Below are 18791 nucleotides of genomic sequence, written 5' to 3'. Positions count from 1 at the left end.
CGGTAAGCATACCCTGGTCACATTGAAAATGCAAAAAATAAGTCATAACTTTCAGCTCAATCTTAATTATCAGATGAAATTTCTGTAAAAGTCCTACAAGTTTGGTACAGCATAGCTATGAGTTTATGTCGTTTTTCCAAAATTCGAGCCAGTCTTATCTCAACCCAGAAACACATAACTAACGAACCACTAATATCTCAATGAGGCCATGACCACACTGATGCGTTTTCACTGTCGCCTTCCGTTCACACTAAAACGGAAGTTTTCGAAAACACGCTTTAGAATAAAGGTTTTTGGAAACGGAGGTTCAGGGTCTTATACTGGACGGACGAAGTCGGATGTTTTCAAAAGCGCTTACATCGCTGGCATTTAAATGTCCAAGTTTCACAAGCGCGTTAAACAGCATCAAAAAAAATCGATCCAACATGGCGAGACATCTTGCATTTACGTTACTAGTACTTGGTCTGATTTCAAGCTTAATAGCCTGCTTGGAGCTAAATACTGCTTTTAATTTTGCCGCTAGCATTGTACCGTGGACTCAGCTCAAGCATGAGCAGTTTGCAGGAAGGGAGGTCACGCAGGTCTAGTGTAGACGATCGAAAATTCCGTGAAAACGCTAGTGTGGACGTTAAATTTTCTGAGTTCCAATCAACAGAAAGCGGAGGTTTAGTTAATAACTAAAACTATTAAAAGACGGTTTGAGTAGTTGAAGCAGAGAAGCACAACTTATGTGGTGCAAACAGTTTTGTTGTTTCCACGAATGGTTTAGCAACACTGGCAAATGCCACATGAAACCATTTCCTCAAAATATATATTTAAAAAAAAACGTTTCAAGGGTTTGTTTCATTCAAACATAAACCTACTAGTAAATCTCATCGCCTTTTTCTGGAAAACAACTAAACGCGAAATGACCATGACGTCAGAAAACATCTTACACACGACAGAGTTTGGTTTCCTCCGCTTGCATGGAGATGCGAGGGGTTTTCCTACCGCTTGCGGAAAACAAGTATACGGTTCAAGGATACGGCGACCTCATTAAACCATGACTGACAAATTTTACAGCCAAGCAATATTAGGCAATGTTTGTGCAACTTGTGTAACATTTTTTTGCGACTCACGTTACACGAGAAATTGCCCACACAAGTTGTGTTTGAAAAAGCCTAATCTAACGGCATCTACACAGATAGAGAAAGCACAAAACATTCGCTAAATTGACATTTCATCAACATGTGGCTTGTTAGCTTTTTTTGAATCTCGCGCAATGTAACTATGTTCTCCTACCTGCCATATTCTGCTCAGATCTCTTAAGTTGAAAATGTAGTGGAACTTAGCCGGTGTGGGTAGCATCTTGATCTTGGTTTTTTGCCACAACCTGCGTGTAGCTGACACTAACGGAACGACCATGTTTTGAACCTCTGTGGGGAAACCGCGCTCGTTGTTAAAGTAACCACAACCGATGGAGCTAAAGATCTTATCGATGGACGCATTGGCGGGTAGCGTACAGTTGAGGATTGTGAACTGCCGTTTCAGACGGCTCGGGATGTCATTGCGTCCTCCACCAGGCTGGATCATGGCTGCGACAAACTGAATGTCGACTATGCTGGTAAATTCACCGGGTTTATCGAGACTGTAGAATCCTTTCATCTCCATGACTTGTCGGACGATTTCGTTCGTGATCTAATAGGGGTCAAAAGGTTCTTCGTTAAAATTTCCAAAATTTTAAGCACTAAACTCAAAACTATACCTGATGGAACGGTAAAGAAATGAACGTGCCTGTTATTTAAGCTCAATGTTATGTAATTTTTATTTTTCAGTTGACTATAAAATACCTGATCTCCCCATTCGTTGATGACCGGCATATTGATGTCATCTATAAACACTGTCATTTTCTTGCCGGCCGGTGGACCGTACGTTGTACCCATGCGCTTATCCACGTAACTCTCAACTGTGCGCTGTTCAAAATGTAAAAACAAGGGGGAAAAAATGAGAAATAATAGATCAAGGGCTGAACGTGAAACAAAGCAAAAGTTAAAAGAATGAATCATAGGAAAATGCCTAATTCTGGAATTTTGATTGGCTAAGCAAACGCACCCAGTATATGGGCTATTAGTGTGAAAGGGGCTCCCAACCGCATTAGCGTGTGGGCGGATCACTCTCTTTCCTCCATCGCGTCTTTTGGCTTAGGTGACCTTGACAAAAATGCCAAGAAAGAATCGGGAATAGCTGCTGATCAACATCCGATTAAGTTGGTTCACATCAGTTTTACTTAAACATAATGTTACCAATGAACTCTCTCCAAGATTCAAGTAAAATCAATGATGAAAATTTAACATAAAATAGTACCTGGAACATGTTGGGAGTTGTCGCGGAGGAGAAGTTTACAGATTTAAAGAGGTGCTGTTCCGGATCATATTTATTGCAGTATCCCTTCATCATGACCGTCTTAGCTGAGCCTTGTTCTCCTATCAACAGCACTGCCTGTGAACAAGAATAACTCCAAACTGATGATATCTTACAAAGGAAAACGTAGGCTAAAACCGAATACCCGCCATGAACGCTTGCATGGGAACAACTTCAAATGGTATGGCAAAAATTAATGCAAGGTCCAGCGGCCCAACCACAAGCTGTATATATAAGGCACTGTTACAAACAAAGGGCTATGAAACAACTTTGTAAAATTCATTAATAAATAAGAGAATATGAATTAAGAGAGCGAATCCCTGTGTCCCATGGTAATTATGATGCGAAAATTATTTTTATCTGTTCCTGTGACCGCAAGTACCTTACCAATCAGGTTTCGCTGCTGGGGCCAACTGAATAAGGGGTATTCGCTCTCTTACTTCACACATATTCCCCAGTAAATCTCGATACAGTTCAAATGTTACTCCTTTTAACAGCGTCCAAAGGACAGAAACCAATGAGTTTACTATATCCCGCATTCATTGCATAAGTCAAACACAATATCCATAGCAAATATACCTCCCTCTCAAGTTGTATCTATATAGGCCCCGTTCAGACTTCGTGCACGCGCCCGAGCACCGGACCTTCTGTTCAGACAAATCGTACCCCAAAGATTTGTTTACGTTTCGCACTTCCGTTTGCCACGTGCAATTTCTATTTCTTTTATACTACTCTCAAATGTTCACATGTTTAACACGTGCAATTTCTATTTCTTTTATATTACTCCCAAATGTTCACGGCGGTCGTGCTTCTGGTGATTTGCCATAACTGCTTCTCAGCTGCTTGAGTCTATTGTCGATTTGTTGCGTCGTTCTTTCGACGACACTGTTCTTTCATTCTTTGTATCACTTCTTCCATACAATCTTGAACGTTTTTTTCGCTGTACGCTGATACTAATGCACTGATTTCATCGTTAGTCCACTTCGTACCCGCCGCCATTTTCGTAACCTGAAGTAGGAACACGTGTACAGACGAAGCGCCCGTGCCCAGATCGGTGCCTGATTACTACTTCTTGACGTGGTGCCCGTGCCCGGGTACAGTGCACGTTTCGAAATTTCTCTGAGCACGTTTGTTCAGACTAATGCCCGCGTCCGAGCACCGGGTGTGGGCACCAATAGCCCACTTCGGAAAATACCATAATATTCTTTGTTTGTCCTCCCAAATTTTGCATGAGCATTGTTTCCAGTTTCCCTTGGGACTTACAATGGTCCCACGAGAAAACAAAAACAATGCTTATTCAAAATTTGGGGGGACAAACTAAAAGTATTATGGTATTTTCCGAAGTGGCCTAATATTCTGACGCTGCGTATGCCCTATGACAGTTTATCAGAAGACGATTGTTTCTAAACGGAAAAAATCGTCAGTACTTAGAGCGAACTAAAATTGGAAATGGTGGCTTTACTTTAGAGCAGCGCCATACCAGAATTTTTTTGCTTACAAAAGGACGCAATATGTAGGATTATATCAAGACGATTTTGTTGCGAAGTCTGCTTAATAACCAGCGTTTCCTTACTAGTAAAGAGCTCTTAAGACGCTTTCCTCATTCCCGCTGCCGGTACTGTTTGCAATGTTAGTAACAATAGGAAAAACACAGTTTTCAGAATAAAGGTTACAGTCTGAAATTCAATCAGGCTCCCATAGACCACTTTCATAAATGGCGACCACTCTTGCATGCTTTTCTATTTGTGTTAATTAGACCTACTGCGCTCATTTTCAAACAAATATTATTTTGAAATTTGTTCGTCGTAGCGAGGCTAGAAAGGCTTATTAGCATTATAATAACATGGGTGACAAATTACTACGTAATTTTGGCACGAAATTTCAGCGTTAATTGATAATTTCACATATGAAATTACAATGTTGCTATGGCAACTTTTCCTACACTGCCAAAATGGCATCTTATGGACGTAATATTAATAGCTAATCAAATGGTATACTCGTGAATTTAGGGAATAATTAGCAATTATTGTACGAGGTTGAGCAAAATATCGTGATTTGTCAGTGGCGGGCAGATCAATTATTTGCCGAAGGCTGAGAAGCCGAGAAGCCGTAAGCGCGCGCTGCCTTGCAGAGTCGAGTAATGGCACCAATCAATTGGTTTCTTTCTCAGCATAATTATATTTGTAGGCCTCAACAAAGCTGAAGAATTTCACAGTTTTCAAAGCGTATCCCGACAAGTGAAGCTTTCACAGTGGTGTAAAGCTCGCCATGCTTTTTTCTGGCTTCAGCATAAAATCTCTTCAGTACATATGCATTCGTCAACTTGTCCTTTGCGTCCATGACACGAGTGACTCTTCGTCTACCTTTCTTTCTTAGTATATTCTCACTGTTCTTTCGATCAACTAAAGATGTCGAGTAATTCCCTGACAGCTCGAGGAACCGATCTGCCATTTTCTCACAAGAGCGTGTTGTCAACTTCGCATGAGCAGAATATTATTTGCAGCAAAGCACTTATTTGTAGGCAGTTATTTTGCAGGTCACGTGGTGGGCTCTCGGCCAATGAAAAGGAAGGACAAAATACATCAAATAATAATTTCACTAGCTTTTTGTCCGTGAAATTAATCCCTAATTTCGCTCGTCACCATTTAATTACCCATACAAACATAGTATATTTTATTTGGCCGCCATTATGAAAGAGGTCTATAAGTGCTTATGATAAGGGATCCGTGAGCACTACCCACCTTGCTCTGTTTGGCCAATGCATGAATAAGATAATCTGTCCGCGTGTTGTCCACGTTTGGCACAAGAATCGATGCGTATTCAGGAATGCTGGACTTGGGATACTCGTAAACTGGAACCTACAATTCGTAATTAGTAACAGTATGACTCAAGATCATCGGTTGGTACAAGAATCGTTTCGATTGTAAACCAACCATCGCAGTTCACAAAAATGAAAACTAATTGATTTTCACGCGCGAATGTCCTAATTGAAAACTTACGTGAAACGGTAAACGGCAGTTTACTCCTTTTCTTGTCATAAAGGCACAACAATTCTCTCTTTTTGCTTTTTTCTCTCTTTTAAGACGTTCATCGACATCTGTAGCTAACAGGCAATTAAATACACCTGATGGAATGGTTTAAAATGTAATACGAGGGGATATTTTGCGAGTTGCGTGGTATTTTTCCGAGCCCAGAAGGGGCAAGGAAAAATACGAGCTACGAGCACAAGGCCCGCACGTATTATATGTAAAACCATTCAATAAGGGATTTCTTATTCCACTATGACGTCATTTTCTAGTATTTTGGCTCCTTCTTGCATTGACGGATAATCGTATCGATTGCATAGTAAGGCGCATGCGAATGGCGAAAACAACACAGACAAGCAATGACAAGCAATGACAAGCTAAATTCTCGGGCTTTGCATCTCGTTAAAAATAATTTCTTTCATTGAAAAACTCTCGTTCATTTTTTTTTTTTTGGCGCTGTTCTAAACCGGTCAAACCGGAACACTACAGTACATTACCGTCTCATATTTTGCGCGTTCTCTTGACTAAGGTAAAATGGCAAAATAGTGGAATAATAATAAGTCATATCAAGCAAGTGGTTTCTTTGAAAATATATCTTTGGCAAGTTTCAGCCTCACACTCGCGCGTAGGATCTCGTGATATGTACTGGATACTTCGACTATGCGTACTAGTAATGTTAATATTGTAGGCCCTGTTACCATTGCAGCATAACGTTAGTATTGCACATAATGCTGTTGTGTATATATTATTGTAAAACTGTGATTTCAAAAGAAAAAGGAAAAAAAAAACGACGCCATACATGCTTAAGGAATAGGCCATTTCCGAGTTCATGTCTTCCTCCTTTTCAAAGCAAGTCTAAGTGCGAAGTTTTTCTTTTTCATATGTAAAGTAGAACTAATCACTATCACAAAAAAGTCGCACTTAGACTCGCTTCGAAGAGGAGACAGACATGAACTCGAAAATAGCGTATGATAACCTGTGATAAGGTCTCGGAGACGCCATACATGCTAAAGGAATTCCCTTGGCACCTGTGCTGACCGACCCACAAGTGACCAAAAACAGCAAAACTCAACCCACCCTCTCAGACCAGTGCTCCCATCCTCCTTGCTCGTTCACCAAATATTCGAAGATTGTGTCTTGGCCTTCCGCAGGCGGCATTTTGTAAGCCCCTTTTCCTGACAAAAAGTCTTCCATCTGTACAAAACAGACAAGAAAAAGTAAAAGGTAAAAGAAAAAAAAAGGATTATTATAACGTTGTCGTGGAATAGCAGCAAGCATTCATTCGTGATTCAAATAAATTAGACATTGAACTTGTCCTTCTTTACTGCTCCACATCGAAAATACGTCTCTTTACGAAGCTAACCTGTACTATGTAATATTTTTAACTTGCGAGGTTGCCGCACGTCGGCAATAGGGAGCTTAAGATTTTACGACGGCGACGGCAACAACAACGGCGCAAAGCAATGATATCATTGGTTAAAAGAGCATAAATTATCGTGCTGCACGCGCAGCACGGATTTTAGGACGAATTCTTGCGGTACACTGCATAAGGACGACGTGAAATTACCAAATTTGAGGTTTTGATGACAACCTGAGCATGCAACAGAGAATTTTCTATTCTCTATTTTCACTTTGTAATTGCTCGTACCAATTAATTTTTAGGATACTTCGCCCAAATTGTAAGAAGTGAAGGAGCTAAAATAACCGCGAAAGAATTATGATAAAGCAAAGTGATATTTTGAGGAGACGTTTTCCTTGAAGTCGCCGTCGTAGATCTTAAGGTCCCTATTAGGGAGCTTAAGCAACGACAACGGCGACGGCAACGAGAACGTCATCTCAAAATATAAATTTGCGTTATTTTAATCGCTTCGTGACTATTTCAACGTTTTTAATATGACAAGAGTGTGGTAATTCCTCAAGGATGAGACCAGTCGGAACGGTACTTCATTTTAGGCGAGAAAATGAAAATTTATCCTTAAGTGCTGACGTTCTTCATAAAACCAGAAACTTGGCTATTTCACGTTGTTGTTTTGCTGACGACGGCAACAAAATGGACAAAAGTGAAAAACGCACGTGCAGGGCGTGCAAAGCTATTGTTTTTACCCACTAAATATGCAAATTTGTGACGTTCTCGTTGCCTTCGCCGTTGTCGTTGCTTAAGGACGTTCGCGCTAATTGTTTGTGCGCAACGTTACTGCGCAGGTAACGCGACTGTAATATGTCACGTATTACTTCGAGCATTAGTGAAGTTGAGGTTTTAAAACCTTTGCAAAAACCGTGGACGATAAGTCTTGCACAGCGTTGGATCAGAGAAGATCGTGATCAGTCAAAATTGCTTTAAAATATTTATGAAAGTCAAGTAGACTACTGCACGACTGATATTCGCGAGGTTTTATCAGTCGTGCACTCAGTCTACTTGACTTCCATACAAATTTTTCAAGCATCAGTTAAAATAAAATGGCGACAAAAACGCCGAGGAAAAAAATTCCAGGCCGGCAAAAGAATGGCACATCTATTTCCGAATCATCATGAAACTTCAAAGAGAAGTGAGCGGGAGGATGGAAAAGCTCTGGAAAAGGTAGCTGATCAAGTAGACTAGTGGCTGAAAGTTTGGAAAACTCGAGGACGAACCGTTGCGTAAATTTAATGGGGCTGTTTCTTTTTAATGTTTTTATTACCCTACGAACTTTAAAGTTCTTTTCCTTTACTTTCGTGAAAATTGAGCAGTATTTTCGTCCTCGTCGCTTGAATAGTGCGGACCTGCGTGGAAACAATCAGCGATTGAATTTCAGAAGAAAACACACTCCAGAGGATGAGCATGACGGCAATGGAGAGATATTATACAAAACACCAACCAAATGAAGATGACCCCTGCTTAAAACTTCGTTGCTATGCTCGAGAAAGGTTTTTTTTTCGGTAAAAACCTTTCATCTCTTCAACGATCGATCCTTCCTTGGGTTCCAGTCCTTGCCCGACAGGTCACGCAAAAGCGTGACAAACGAACTTTTCCAAGAGCTTTGCAAAATCACATCGATTTTACTCGTTCAGATCATCGGTGACCCCTATTTTTTAAATCATGAATCACTTACTTTACTTACTATCTACAAAATATGATGAAATGAAAAAATTCTCACCGTAAGAAGTTATCCTTTTTTAACATTTTCTTTCCTCATGCCATCGAATTCCAGTAGTGGTTGCAACGGATAGAGCATACGAAAACGCTCGTCGAGGATGAACTCTACTGTTTACCACATCCCTAGCGGCATACAATTATCTAAAAATCTCACTCCTAAAAACCTATGCACGGAAACTTTCACTCCAACAGTTTATTTTTATGATTTTCGATGGATGAGCAGATGAGCCTACATCTCGCTATTATGACCGATTTCTCGAAATTAAGGCATTTTTCCACTGCCATTTTCTCCGAAACAAAGTCGGTGACCCCCATTTTTTTTTCATTTTTGGAGTAAGTACTTTATGACCTAACTCTAGGCGAGAAATGAAGAAAATCTCACCGTAGGAAGATTTTGGCGCGAACGTCCTTAAGCTCCCTAATCTAGTAGGGAGCTTACGAAACGAGGACGACGACGGCTACGACGACTTGATTTAAAAATACGAGTTCGCGTTATTCATATCACTACGAAACTATTTCATGTCGTTTCGCGTTAAAAATGTGTAGTAACTGTCGATGAATTAAACTGGTATGAGTGGGTCGGAAGCGTAGAGAGAGAACTGAAAATTCATCGTCATGTGCTAACGTCCTCCAAAGAAACTTGAATTTGGTCATTTCACGTCGTCATTTAGGGGACGACGGCAAAGAAATGTACCAAAATGTAAAACGCAGGTACAGAGCGTGCAGAGCCATTGTTTTTGCTCACTAAACCTATTGTTTTGTAGCGTCGTCGTTGCCATCGGCGTCGTCGTTTCGTAAGCTCCCTCGTAATACCAAGACAGCAGGGAAATTGTCCCTTGAGCCTGCAAGTGTAGTTTAATGGCTCAGCTTCAACGAGTTTCCTACAGTGGTGGACAAGCAATGAAATCGGAAGGTCGTAGGTTCGACTCTTGCAAAGAAGCACTCGGATTTTCTCCGAATATCTCCGAATCACCATCAAGAATTATCCGGCAATTCTTCATTCCATTAACAAGCGTAACATTTTCCACCTCCTTTTGCAGATTTCAGTTTGCAGTCTTCCCAATTAGTGCTCCAGCGCTAAAAGACTAGACACTTAAATTAAGTTCCTTCCCTTTTTTGCCTCCAAATTTAGATCGTAGAAATACATTTCTTCAACTCTGAGCAACGATATCGGTAGCAATACAAAGCCAACGGCACCGTCTCTGAACCATTCATAAGCGAGGTCACCGAGCTTACACAAAGCATGCTTGCACAAAGCAGTGAATTGCAACGATGCAGTATAACAGTACCTTCTTTCTATCATCGAGCTCCAGTAGCGCTCCAACGCTCCACATCAGAGAGAACACAAATAGCTTTTCGAGATGACTAGAATCCGCTTGCTTGGGAGCATCCTCACCAGGAATTAAGCCTTCCAAAATATTTATTGCTTGGACAATGTTGTTACACTCTAAAACCTGATCAAGACAATGTAATTTTAAACATAAATGACGTTTGGTGCCATTGCCGTTCAAATCCAACAATATTGCCTGCATCTAAAAAAAAGCGGCATGTGAAAGAATATGAGGACTAGAAGCTAGCCAAACATGCGTCTTACGATTGAAACGAACACTAGGCAATATTTCAGTCTCAGTAGCGCTTCCCAGGGGTGGATCCAGGGTGGAAGGGGGGTGGGAGGTATATTGAGTTAGGGTTAGGTTTAGAACAGCCCTCAAAAGAAATTATCGAAACATAACCATAACCTAATAGTAATGGTACTGTATGTGAATTAAAAAAACAGTTTGAAAAAAAGCGTACATCGGCTTAGTTTCATTAACTTTCTTTTAATCTAAGTGTGCTTAAATTCCATAATCATCATCAAGCATCTCAAGAGAAAGGCTTCGATTTTCAGCTTGCTTGACAATTTGATCCCTACATTCGTGTAGAAAATGACTAACATCGAGTATCTTACCTCCATCTTTGGTACGCAGTTCTGAATAACAAAACTTCTTAACTCATCAAACACACTCTCAAAGAGAGGGAAAAGGACATCTCTTTCTAGTTGTGGACGGGTGTTTAGCCAGCCCTAAAAGGAAAAGCGATGATGACCATGGTTAATGATGGAGGCCACAACTCAAGACACGCGGAATATAATTCACAGAAAAGACTGAAAATACCTGTAAGATAGGTCTCCAGTCCAGCGCGGATGAGCTCATGTACACCATACCGTTTCTACGAGAGAGAACAAGAAATCAGTTTCAAGTATAAAGCGGATTACTTTCAAAACTACCAAGAAGTATTATCAGACATTATGAGCCCCTCTGAGACCTCGCGCACAGTTTATTTCCAATAGGGACATCCCGGCAGGTGAATAACATAAGCAAAATTAAGATTTCAATTAGAAGCTGACGGTTAAAGGAAAAGGGAAACCTGCTTGCTAGAACACTGTGAGAATTTTCTTGTTCTAACTTATTTCACCCTTTTTAGAACTCTCTCGACAGCTATAGGTATCAGCCACAAAATGGGTTGAAATCAAACAACTTTCCGCACTGATTTTGCCGTCCCTTGAAATCTTTTTGTTGATGCCCCTCTTAAATTACCTCTACAGCTAAAGGAATAGACAGTCTACCTTGACACAGTGGCAGGCGAAGCATTGTCGATATTGTGAGGCTCAAAAACAACTTTACAGTTCGGTGCCATTGGGATACGGTCGCCATTAGCCAATGTCAGAGTTTTGTTGTCGTCCAATACACTGTTAAGATTCTCAATCCAGATGGCATCTACGGGACCGTCTAAAACAATCCAGATGTGTTCACCCTACAGTAGGGAATTGAAAACATGAAGTACGGACCACTTAATGGGGTGCAACACTACACAGTATTCTCTAAACACTTCTAGGCAGTGATCCACTGCTATCGTTAAGAGCTCTGAAAAAGTTAGGAAACCGCGTCAGTAAAATGTAAAAAAAAAGTCAATGTTAAGATACATATAACAACCCAATAGAAACACACAAAGATGCACACACGCACCTTCTTTGCCTTCAAGGTCCGTCTCCACAAAGTTGAAAATATACCATCAGTCCAGTCATTGGTGGAGACATCCAATCTGCCAAACATCTGAGGTGCAGTTATGGCCTAAAAATAAACACAATTAATATATTATGACACTACAAACTACAAGATGGAACTGCATTGTCAAAGGGTTGTGTCCACTCGGATCGTGCCTTACCGTTACTTTAAAAAGCGCTGTTTATAAGCCAATTATTGTATATCTGATGCAAATTTCTTTTAATTTACGTAAAATATGCTCCATTCTCTTAGTTCAAACATATTGCACTACAAAAGTAATCAACGGAAATGGACATGGAATTCTGATGTTGTTTGTAGTTGACAAAATTCGCATCACTGTTGGAATCTACAAACTTCTCTTTTCGAATCAAATTTGCTGATAGGAAAACTGACGTCAATTTTGTTATCTACTTGTTTAATGGCAGTATGATGAGAACACATTAGCAGTTTTGTGTTCAGAATACTTTGTATCAGCAATCCCTGACAACTGTGCCATTCAAAGGAAATCTTCAGACTTCAATCAAACTCCACACTAACTATAAAATGGCCCAAAAAATCAGCTGGGACCTTAAACAATTAATTGATTGCCTGTATCATCACAGCACGATTCCTTCTTGAGGGGGGAGCCGGCTGTCCATAAGCCTTTATCTTTCGAAATTACGATGTATGTTCGGAGGAGACAAATTTACATCACTCAGTTGCAAATAACAGATAAAGTACCTTTGGGTTCATACGAAATTCTTTGTGAGGTTCACCGCATTGAGTCATGGCCTTCATCAACATGTTAATACATTTAGTCTTCCCAGCACCGCTTGGACCCAGTGCCATCATACCGTGGCGAACTCGCTGGGTTTCATACAACTGCGAAGCAAAACAGGACAAATACTTGTCTACCGTTGGTCTAGAACGCAGTAAATAAATCACGATTTTTAAATGGATGACGAAACATTTAAATTTGTGTTCAGTTCAATGTATCTCACATTTTCATCAAATACAAAATAACTTGGGGAAAAACTGCCTGAATTTATAACTTGACAACCTAGAGAAACATGCATAACTAACTATGATAACATACTTAAGAGTAACGATAAATAAAAGGGTTACTAAATATTCCAAATTTTCTAAAGATAGAGTGTGTACATAGTTTTAAAAAAGGCCGTTGTTGATTTTTTATGCATCTTGTGATGAGATTCCTGATATGGGCAGTGGAAGTCGAAGCCAAAACTTCAGGAATAGGTCACCATTGCTCTTTCTAACAAGTTGAAACTGAGCTAGAGCTACTAATTTTTAATCAAACCGTGATAAATGGTGAATGATTTCTTCGGAAAGGCTTCGCTTTAGGCGGTTACTTTACATCTATTCTGTTTGCACATCGTCTAGCAAAAGCCTGGCATGGCTTGCGATTCGACCCCGACAAAAAGACATCTTTCAATTTTAATCAAGATATAAAGCTAAAAGATGAATCTCCAGATACTGTGGTAGAGTTTAGTTTTTTCTGGAATACGTAGAATAAAACGTTGCATCCGGTACGAGTTCTTGTTTCAGACAAGAAAAACGAAAACAAACAATGAAAAAACCTGAATCAGCTTGAGTGTCCACGGTGGATGATTGACAAGTTTGGCTTCCTCTACGCAATCAGCGATGGCTTGCTCGATATCCGGATAACCCGCCTTGTCCAGAGTGAGGCCTGGAAACAAGTCATCAATCAAACTCATGAAGAGTGGTTCATCTTCGTCCACCAGCTTACTCAAATTCATGTCGCGAAGAACTCTCATGACGATACGATCTTCGCTGTCCTGTGAAGTGGGTATAGATTTAAATCAAGTAAATGAAACGCAGAAAAGCAATGCGTCGTTTATGTCAAATCAGAACTTTGCGTTTCTCCATTCCGTAATTTTGCTGTGTTAACGGACGTCTATTTGAATTTTCTCTTCGCAAGTGAATCTCACCAAGTTTGGCGAAGTGTGAAGCAGAAAATCTACTTAGCTCTAAGGAAAATCTTTAATCTAAAGTAATGTGATGAGTTCTAAGAAAACGTATTCTATGAGAATTCTAGTGCATTTCATCCACGCAGTTAACGCTTGGCATTACAGCGTGCACTGAGACGATGAAAGCAGGAGTCGGCAGATGGAAAAAAGCTCAGGAGCATGCAAATTGAATGGAGAGTATACAAATGGTATAAAAATCACTTTCAATCAGAGGCTAAAGACCACTTTAAGACCTCATTTCATTCGATCTGGTTTGGACGCAATACAGTTGTGCATACACCTTATTCCAAAATGGCCGCCATATTAGTATTCTTTTCTTTCCATGCAAATTGGCCCCTATGGCCCCGTTTTCAAACGTAAAATTCAAAAGAATATTTAACTTTGAACGAGGCCCTAAAGGGCCGATTTGCATGGAAACTAAAGAATACTAAAAGGGCGGCCATTTTGGAATAAGGTGTATAGAGTATTTCACATGACGTCACGCGGCGGCCATGTTGGTGGAGTGAAACAAAGAAAGAGCGGCCATGTTGGAGGAGCGAAATACTCTTTTGGGAATTGAACTCCATTCTTATGAAAGTTCTTCCTTTTGTTTTAGTATGAAAATATGGTTGTTGGTCACATGAGCGAAAACACTCTATAGGGCTTACTAGTCTACGTAGGTTTGTTTGCTTTCTCACCCAATCCTATAACAGCCGTTGTCATGAAATGTGTACATACCAATGGAAAAGTTCACACTTTAAAGGAAATAAAACCTTAACATTCTGTTTTCCAAGCTTAACTTGAAGAAAATCATATAAGGGTAATGCGTTAGCATTCTGTACTAACAAACGAAGCAGCCGTGGATATTCCAGTAGCTCATCCTTGGTTTGTGTTACACAGGTAAAATAGGAGAGAGAAAAAAACAGAAAGAAAAGAATGACTGTAGTCGGATGTCGATGGAGTTTATTCTCGTTATTCACACACACCGCGTGGTTGTGTGTGCTCTCTGCTCTTGCATAATGTGCTAACCTACTTATATATGCATATGCGAAATGTAGTATACAATAGGTGCTAATTAGGTGCCGCTATGTTACATGCATAATGTGCCAACCTACTTACATATGCGTATGCGAAATGTAATATACAATAGGTGCTAATTTGGTGCCGCTATGTCACATCCCCTTCTCTTAAAACTATATTAATTAAATGGAAAACAAACAAAACACAATATCTTCATTCGGGCCAATATATCTTGTACATATGTTGAAAACGAATAAAACTGGTAACAATATAGGGATTTTCTGTCTAGTGTTTATGTATCATACTAATATCAACTATTAAAGCAAGCGTCAGAGATTAAGTCTTTCCGGTGCCCGGATTTCACGTCCCGCGCGGGATTTTCTTGGTCCTTTCTCGGCTTCTCCTGTTACACTAGAGCATTGTGGGTTGGAGCTTGAGGGCTGTATAGTCAACTTGCCACTTGATGGGTCATTTGCTGAATTGCCTGCCGCAGTGGATTCTCGTAGAATGGCGCTTGAATATTGTGCAGTCATGCTTCTTTGGGACATGGAATCCGAAGAGTTGTTTGCCGAATTGTTGGAAGCATTATTCGGTCTAAGATGGATTCTATTCCTTCGCAATTGGGCACCAGTTCCAGTTTCTATGAGATATGAGCGGGGTGTCTCTCCCCGATCTATGACCCTAGCAGGATTCCATGTCTTTCTCACAGGGTCTTGTACATAGATAGCTTGGTCTCTGTGTAATTCAGGGAGCTCCTTGGTGTGTCTGTTGTAATAGTGGCATTGGTTGTCTTGTCTCGCTTTGAGCCAATTTCTAACTTCCTCTTGGTTCTTTGATGGCTGGATCTTACCAGGAAGTGTGGATTTAAATACTCGGCCATTCAGTAATTCAGCTGGTGACGGTATATTGGAACTCAGGGGCGTCGTTCGTAGAGCCAGCAGGGCTAGATCTATGTCTTCTTTAGTCTCTCTGCATTTCAGGATCGTCTTCTTAACCGTTTGGACTTGGCGTTCAACAAACCCATGGCCACGTGGGTAATGTGGAGATGACGTCACAATTTCAAACCCGTACTGGTTTGCCAGTTGATGGAACTCGCCGGATGTAAACTGAGTGCCGTTGTCGCATTGAAGAGATTCTGGGATTCCATTTTCTGCGAATAGCATTTTCAGTTCATTAACAACAGCCCCGGATGTAAGGTTTTGGAGTTTCTTGACAAATGGGAACTTGGAGTAAAAGTCGACAACTATGAGGAACCACGACTGTTGAGCGTAGAAAAGGTCTGCTCTAAGTGTTTTCCACGGTCTTGAAGGGATCTCTGTTGGTATCATTGGCTCCTTTTGCTGAGAATTGTGGTACTTCTGGCATACACAACATGAGTTTACAAGGTTTTCAATTTCTTTGTATATGCCTGGCCAGTAAACACAGGATTTGGCTCGTAGTTTGCATTTTTCCATACCAAAGTGCCCTCCGTGGATTTGCTGCAAGATGTTGCCTCTCAAGGATTCAGGTACTATAACACGGCTTCCAAGAAGTATCAGCCCATCTTCTACTGATATGTCATCTCGTAGGGGCCAGTATGGTTTTAGCGCCGAAACGATTTTCTTCCCACTGTCAGGCCAACCCTGCATAACTTTGTGGGCTAGAAGCTGCAGGGTTTCATCTTTCGCAGTTTCCTTTTTGAACTCTTCCATTTTGACTGGGGTGATTCTGATTAGATGGTGAACTTTCACATTCATGTCCGACACTTCAAATTCATCCAACGGCGAAAGGCGTGACAGGGCGTCAGCTGTAACCATTTCTCTTCCTGGAAGATATTTAATGACGCAGTCGTAAGGTTGTAAACGCAACAGCATTCTTTGAAGGCGTGGAGGTGCTTGCATCAGGTTCTTTTTATGGATCTGTTCCAGGGGACGATGGTCTGTTTTAACCACGAACGATCTTCCATAGAGATACGAATGGAATTTTTCGCAGCCGTATACCACTGCCAATAGTTCCCGTTCGATATTAGCGTATCTGGTCTCCGCAGGGGTAAGTACTTTCGATGCAAAGGCTATTGGCTTGTCGTTTTGGAAGAGAGCTGCGCCCAAGCCCTTAATTGATGCATCAACATGGAGGACAACTGGTTCCTTTCTGTCATAGTAGGCCAAGGTCGTTGTGGTACATATCAATGCCTTCACCTTCTCAAAGGCTTTCGAATGTGATGGATTCCATATGAAATCAACGTTCTCCTTTAAGAGGTTTCTTAAGGGGGCAGTGTGGTCAGCTAAATTGGGGATGAATGAGCTCATGTAGGTTGCCATCCCCAAAAAGGTGTGAAGCTCTTTCTTGTCTTTAGGCGGTTCTAAACTTTCTATGGCTCTGACTTTATCTGGGCTGGGTTTGACACCGTCTGGTGTGTAGAGCATACCAAAGAAATTGCACTCCTTTGTTTTGATAACGCACTTCTCGTCATTGAGCTTGATGCCGGCCTGTCTGGTACGTTCCATGGTTTCATGCAGGTGTAAGTCATGCTCTTTATCGTTCTTTCCATAGACTGTGACGTCATCTGCAATACCAATGGCTCCCAGGCAATCACGATACGTCTCATCAATCTTGAACTGGAAGATATCTTGACTCATTCGTAGACCAAACGGCATTCTGAGGAAACGATACCGACCAAATGGTGTATTGAAGGTTGTCAGGTACGAGGACTCGTCATCTAGTTTGACATTCCAATAGCCATTGCGAGCGTCGAGCTTACTAAAAAGCTTTGCTCCTGATAATTTGGGTGTGATTTCCTCTAGAGTGGGTATGGGATGATGTTCTCTTTTGATCGCCTTATTCAGGTCTTTGGGATCGAGGCATAACCGAAGTCGCCCATTTTCTTTTTCTCTAATGACCAGGGAGTTGACCCAATCCGTAGGTTGGGTTACTTTCGCAATGATATCTTGGCTTTCCATCTCACGTAATTCGGCTTGTAATTTGTCTTTCAACTCTATAGGTACTTTGCGGGGTGCATGGACCACCGGTGATACTTCAGGATCCAGTGTGATGTGATATGTGTAGTCATCAAAACATCCAACTGTACCATTGAAACATTCTGGGTACATATCCATCAGCTCTTGTTTACTTGTGATTGATGGCCGCTCTTCTAGTGGTATATGACTTCCAATGTAACTCGAGTTTTTCTTGCAAGTACCCGGATTTTGAGCTGGAGAATTGAAGCTGCTATTTGGATCAGCCTGGTTTAATTGATTTATTCCTAGCGTACAGTGGAGGGAGACTAGTTTTAGTGCAATGCACGCTTTTAGACCGAGGATAGCTGGCCCTGAAGTATCCGTGACGTAGAAAATGCAGTTAATCTTCTTCTCTTTGTACTTGCTCGAGATGTTTATAGTGCCAAGCTGCTTAATTACAGAGCCACCGTATGCTGAGAGAACGGCTTCATTCTTTTCCAGTACTTCTGGTTTGAGGTTTCCTTCGTCATCAAACTTCTCTGGGGCGATTATGCGAAGTAGCCTGATAGGCAAAACATTGCTCTGTGCACCTGTGTCCACCTTGCACTGGAGATTAATTTTCCGCTTCTTTTCAGGCTGGGTTATTTCCAGTGTTGCAAAGACTTCATCGCGTGTGTCGTGTGTCATCGAATGTTGCGTGTCTTCTATGGTGTTAACCTCGATTGTACTAATTGTGAGAATTTCATCATTGTCTTCATCGCCCCTGTCTTCAATCGTGTGAATAGATTTTTTGAAAACCGGCTTTCTTCCTTGGATAAATTGTTTCCGTTTACTGGATCGGCAGACAGATTGCCAATGATTACCTTTGCCGCATTTTCGACATAGTGTACCGTAGGCTGGACATTTGTTCCTCGGGTGTTGTTTTCCGCAGTTGTTACAGGATTCCCTTTCTTGTTCCTTATGAATGGCATCTACACTTCTATCCTCTTGATGGCTTTCGCTACTTCCTGCCAATGTCTTCATATGTTTACTTGTCGCCTCGTTGCTTCTTGCAATCTCGATAGCGCCTGCAAGGGTCAATGATTTGTCTCGGCCTATGAGGGACTTCTGGACATCGGGGTTTTTTGACCCCCAAATAAGCTGATCTAGAACTCTGTCTTCGACTTCGGTGCTGTCGCGAAATTGACATTTTGCTGCTAGGTTTTTTAATCTTGAGATAAAATCATCCACTGGCTCGCTTTGTTCTTGTCGCATTCCTTGTAGTG

At 41.1% G+C, this 18791-nt stretch overlaps 1 protein-coding gene across 1 annotated transcript in view; it reads right to left on the bottom strand.

Annotated features, from left to right (window-relative positions):
* Nucleotides 1–18791, bottom strand: part of LOC138052463 (dynein axonemal heavy chain 5-like) — a 103047-nt gene that overhangs the window by 28438 nt on the left and 55818 nt on the right. Inside the window, exons 55-67 of the mRNA XM_068898969.1 lie at nt 13181–13399; nt 12324–12464; nt 11565–11669; nt 11165–11352; nt 10713–10767; nt 10508–10621; nt 9849–10013; nt 6504–6620; nt 5142–5258; nt 2344–2478; nt 1830–1952; nt 1282–1677; nt 1–13 (exon numbers count right to left, since the gene is read on the bottom strand). The exon at nt 1–13 is cut by the window's left edge and continues 222 nt beyond it. Of these exons, the coding sequence (XP_068755070.1) occupies nt 1–13; nt 1282–1677; nt 1830–1952; nt 2344–2478; nt 5142–5258; nt 6504–6620; nt 9849–10013; nt 10508–10621; nt 10713–10767; nt 11165–11352; nt 11565–11669; nt 12324–12464; nt 13181–13399 (1888 nt within the window). The remainder of the gene's footprint in view (nt 14–1281; nt 1678–1829; nt 1953–2343; nt 2479–5141; nt 5259–6503; nt 6621–9848; nt 10014–10507; nt 10622–10712; nt 10768–11164; nt 11353–11564; nt 11670–12323; nt 12465–13180; nt 13400–18791) is intronic.

Source organism: Montipora capricornis, chromosome 6 (genome assembly GCF_036669925.1).
Source record: "Montipora capricornis isolate CH-2021 chromosome 6, ASM3666992v2, whole genome shotgun sequence".
NCBI classification, from domain to species: Eukaryota; Metazoa; Cnidaria; class Anthozoa; order Scleractinia; family Acroporidae; genus Montipora; species Montipora capricornis.
This window is presented reverse-complemented; position numbering and strand designations above follow the sequence as displayed.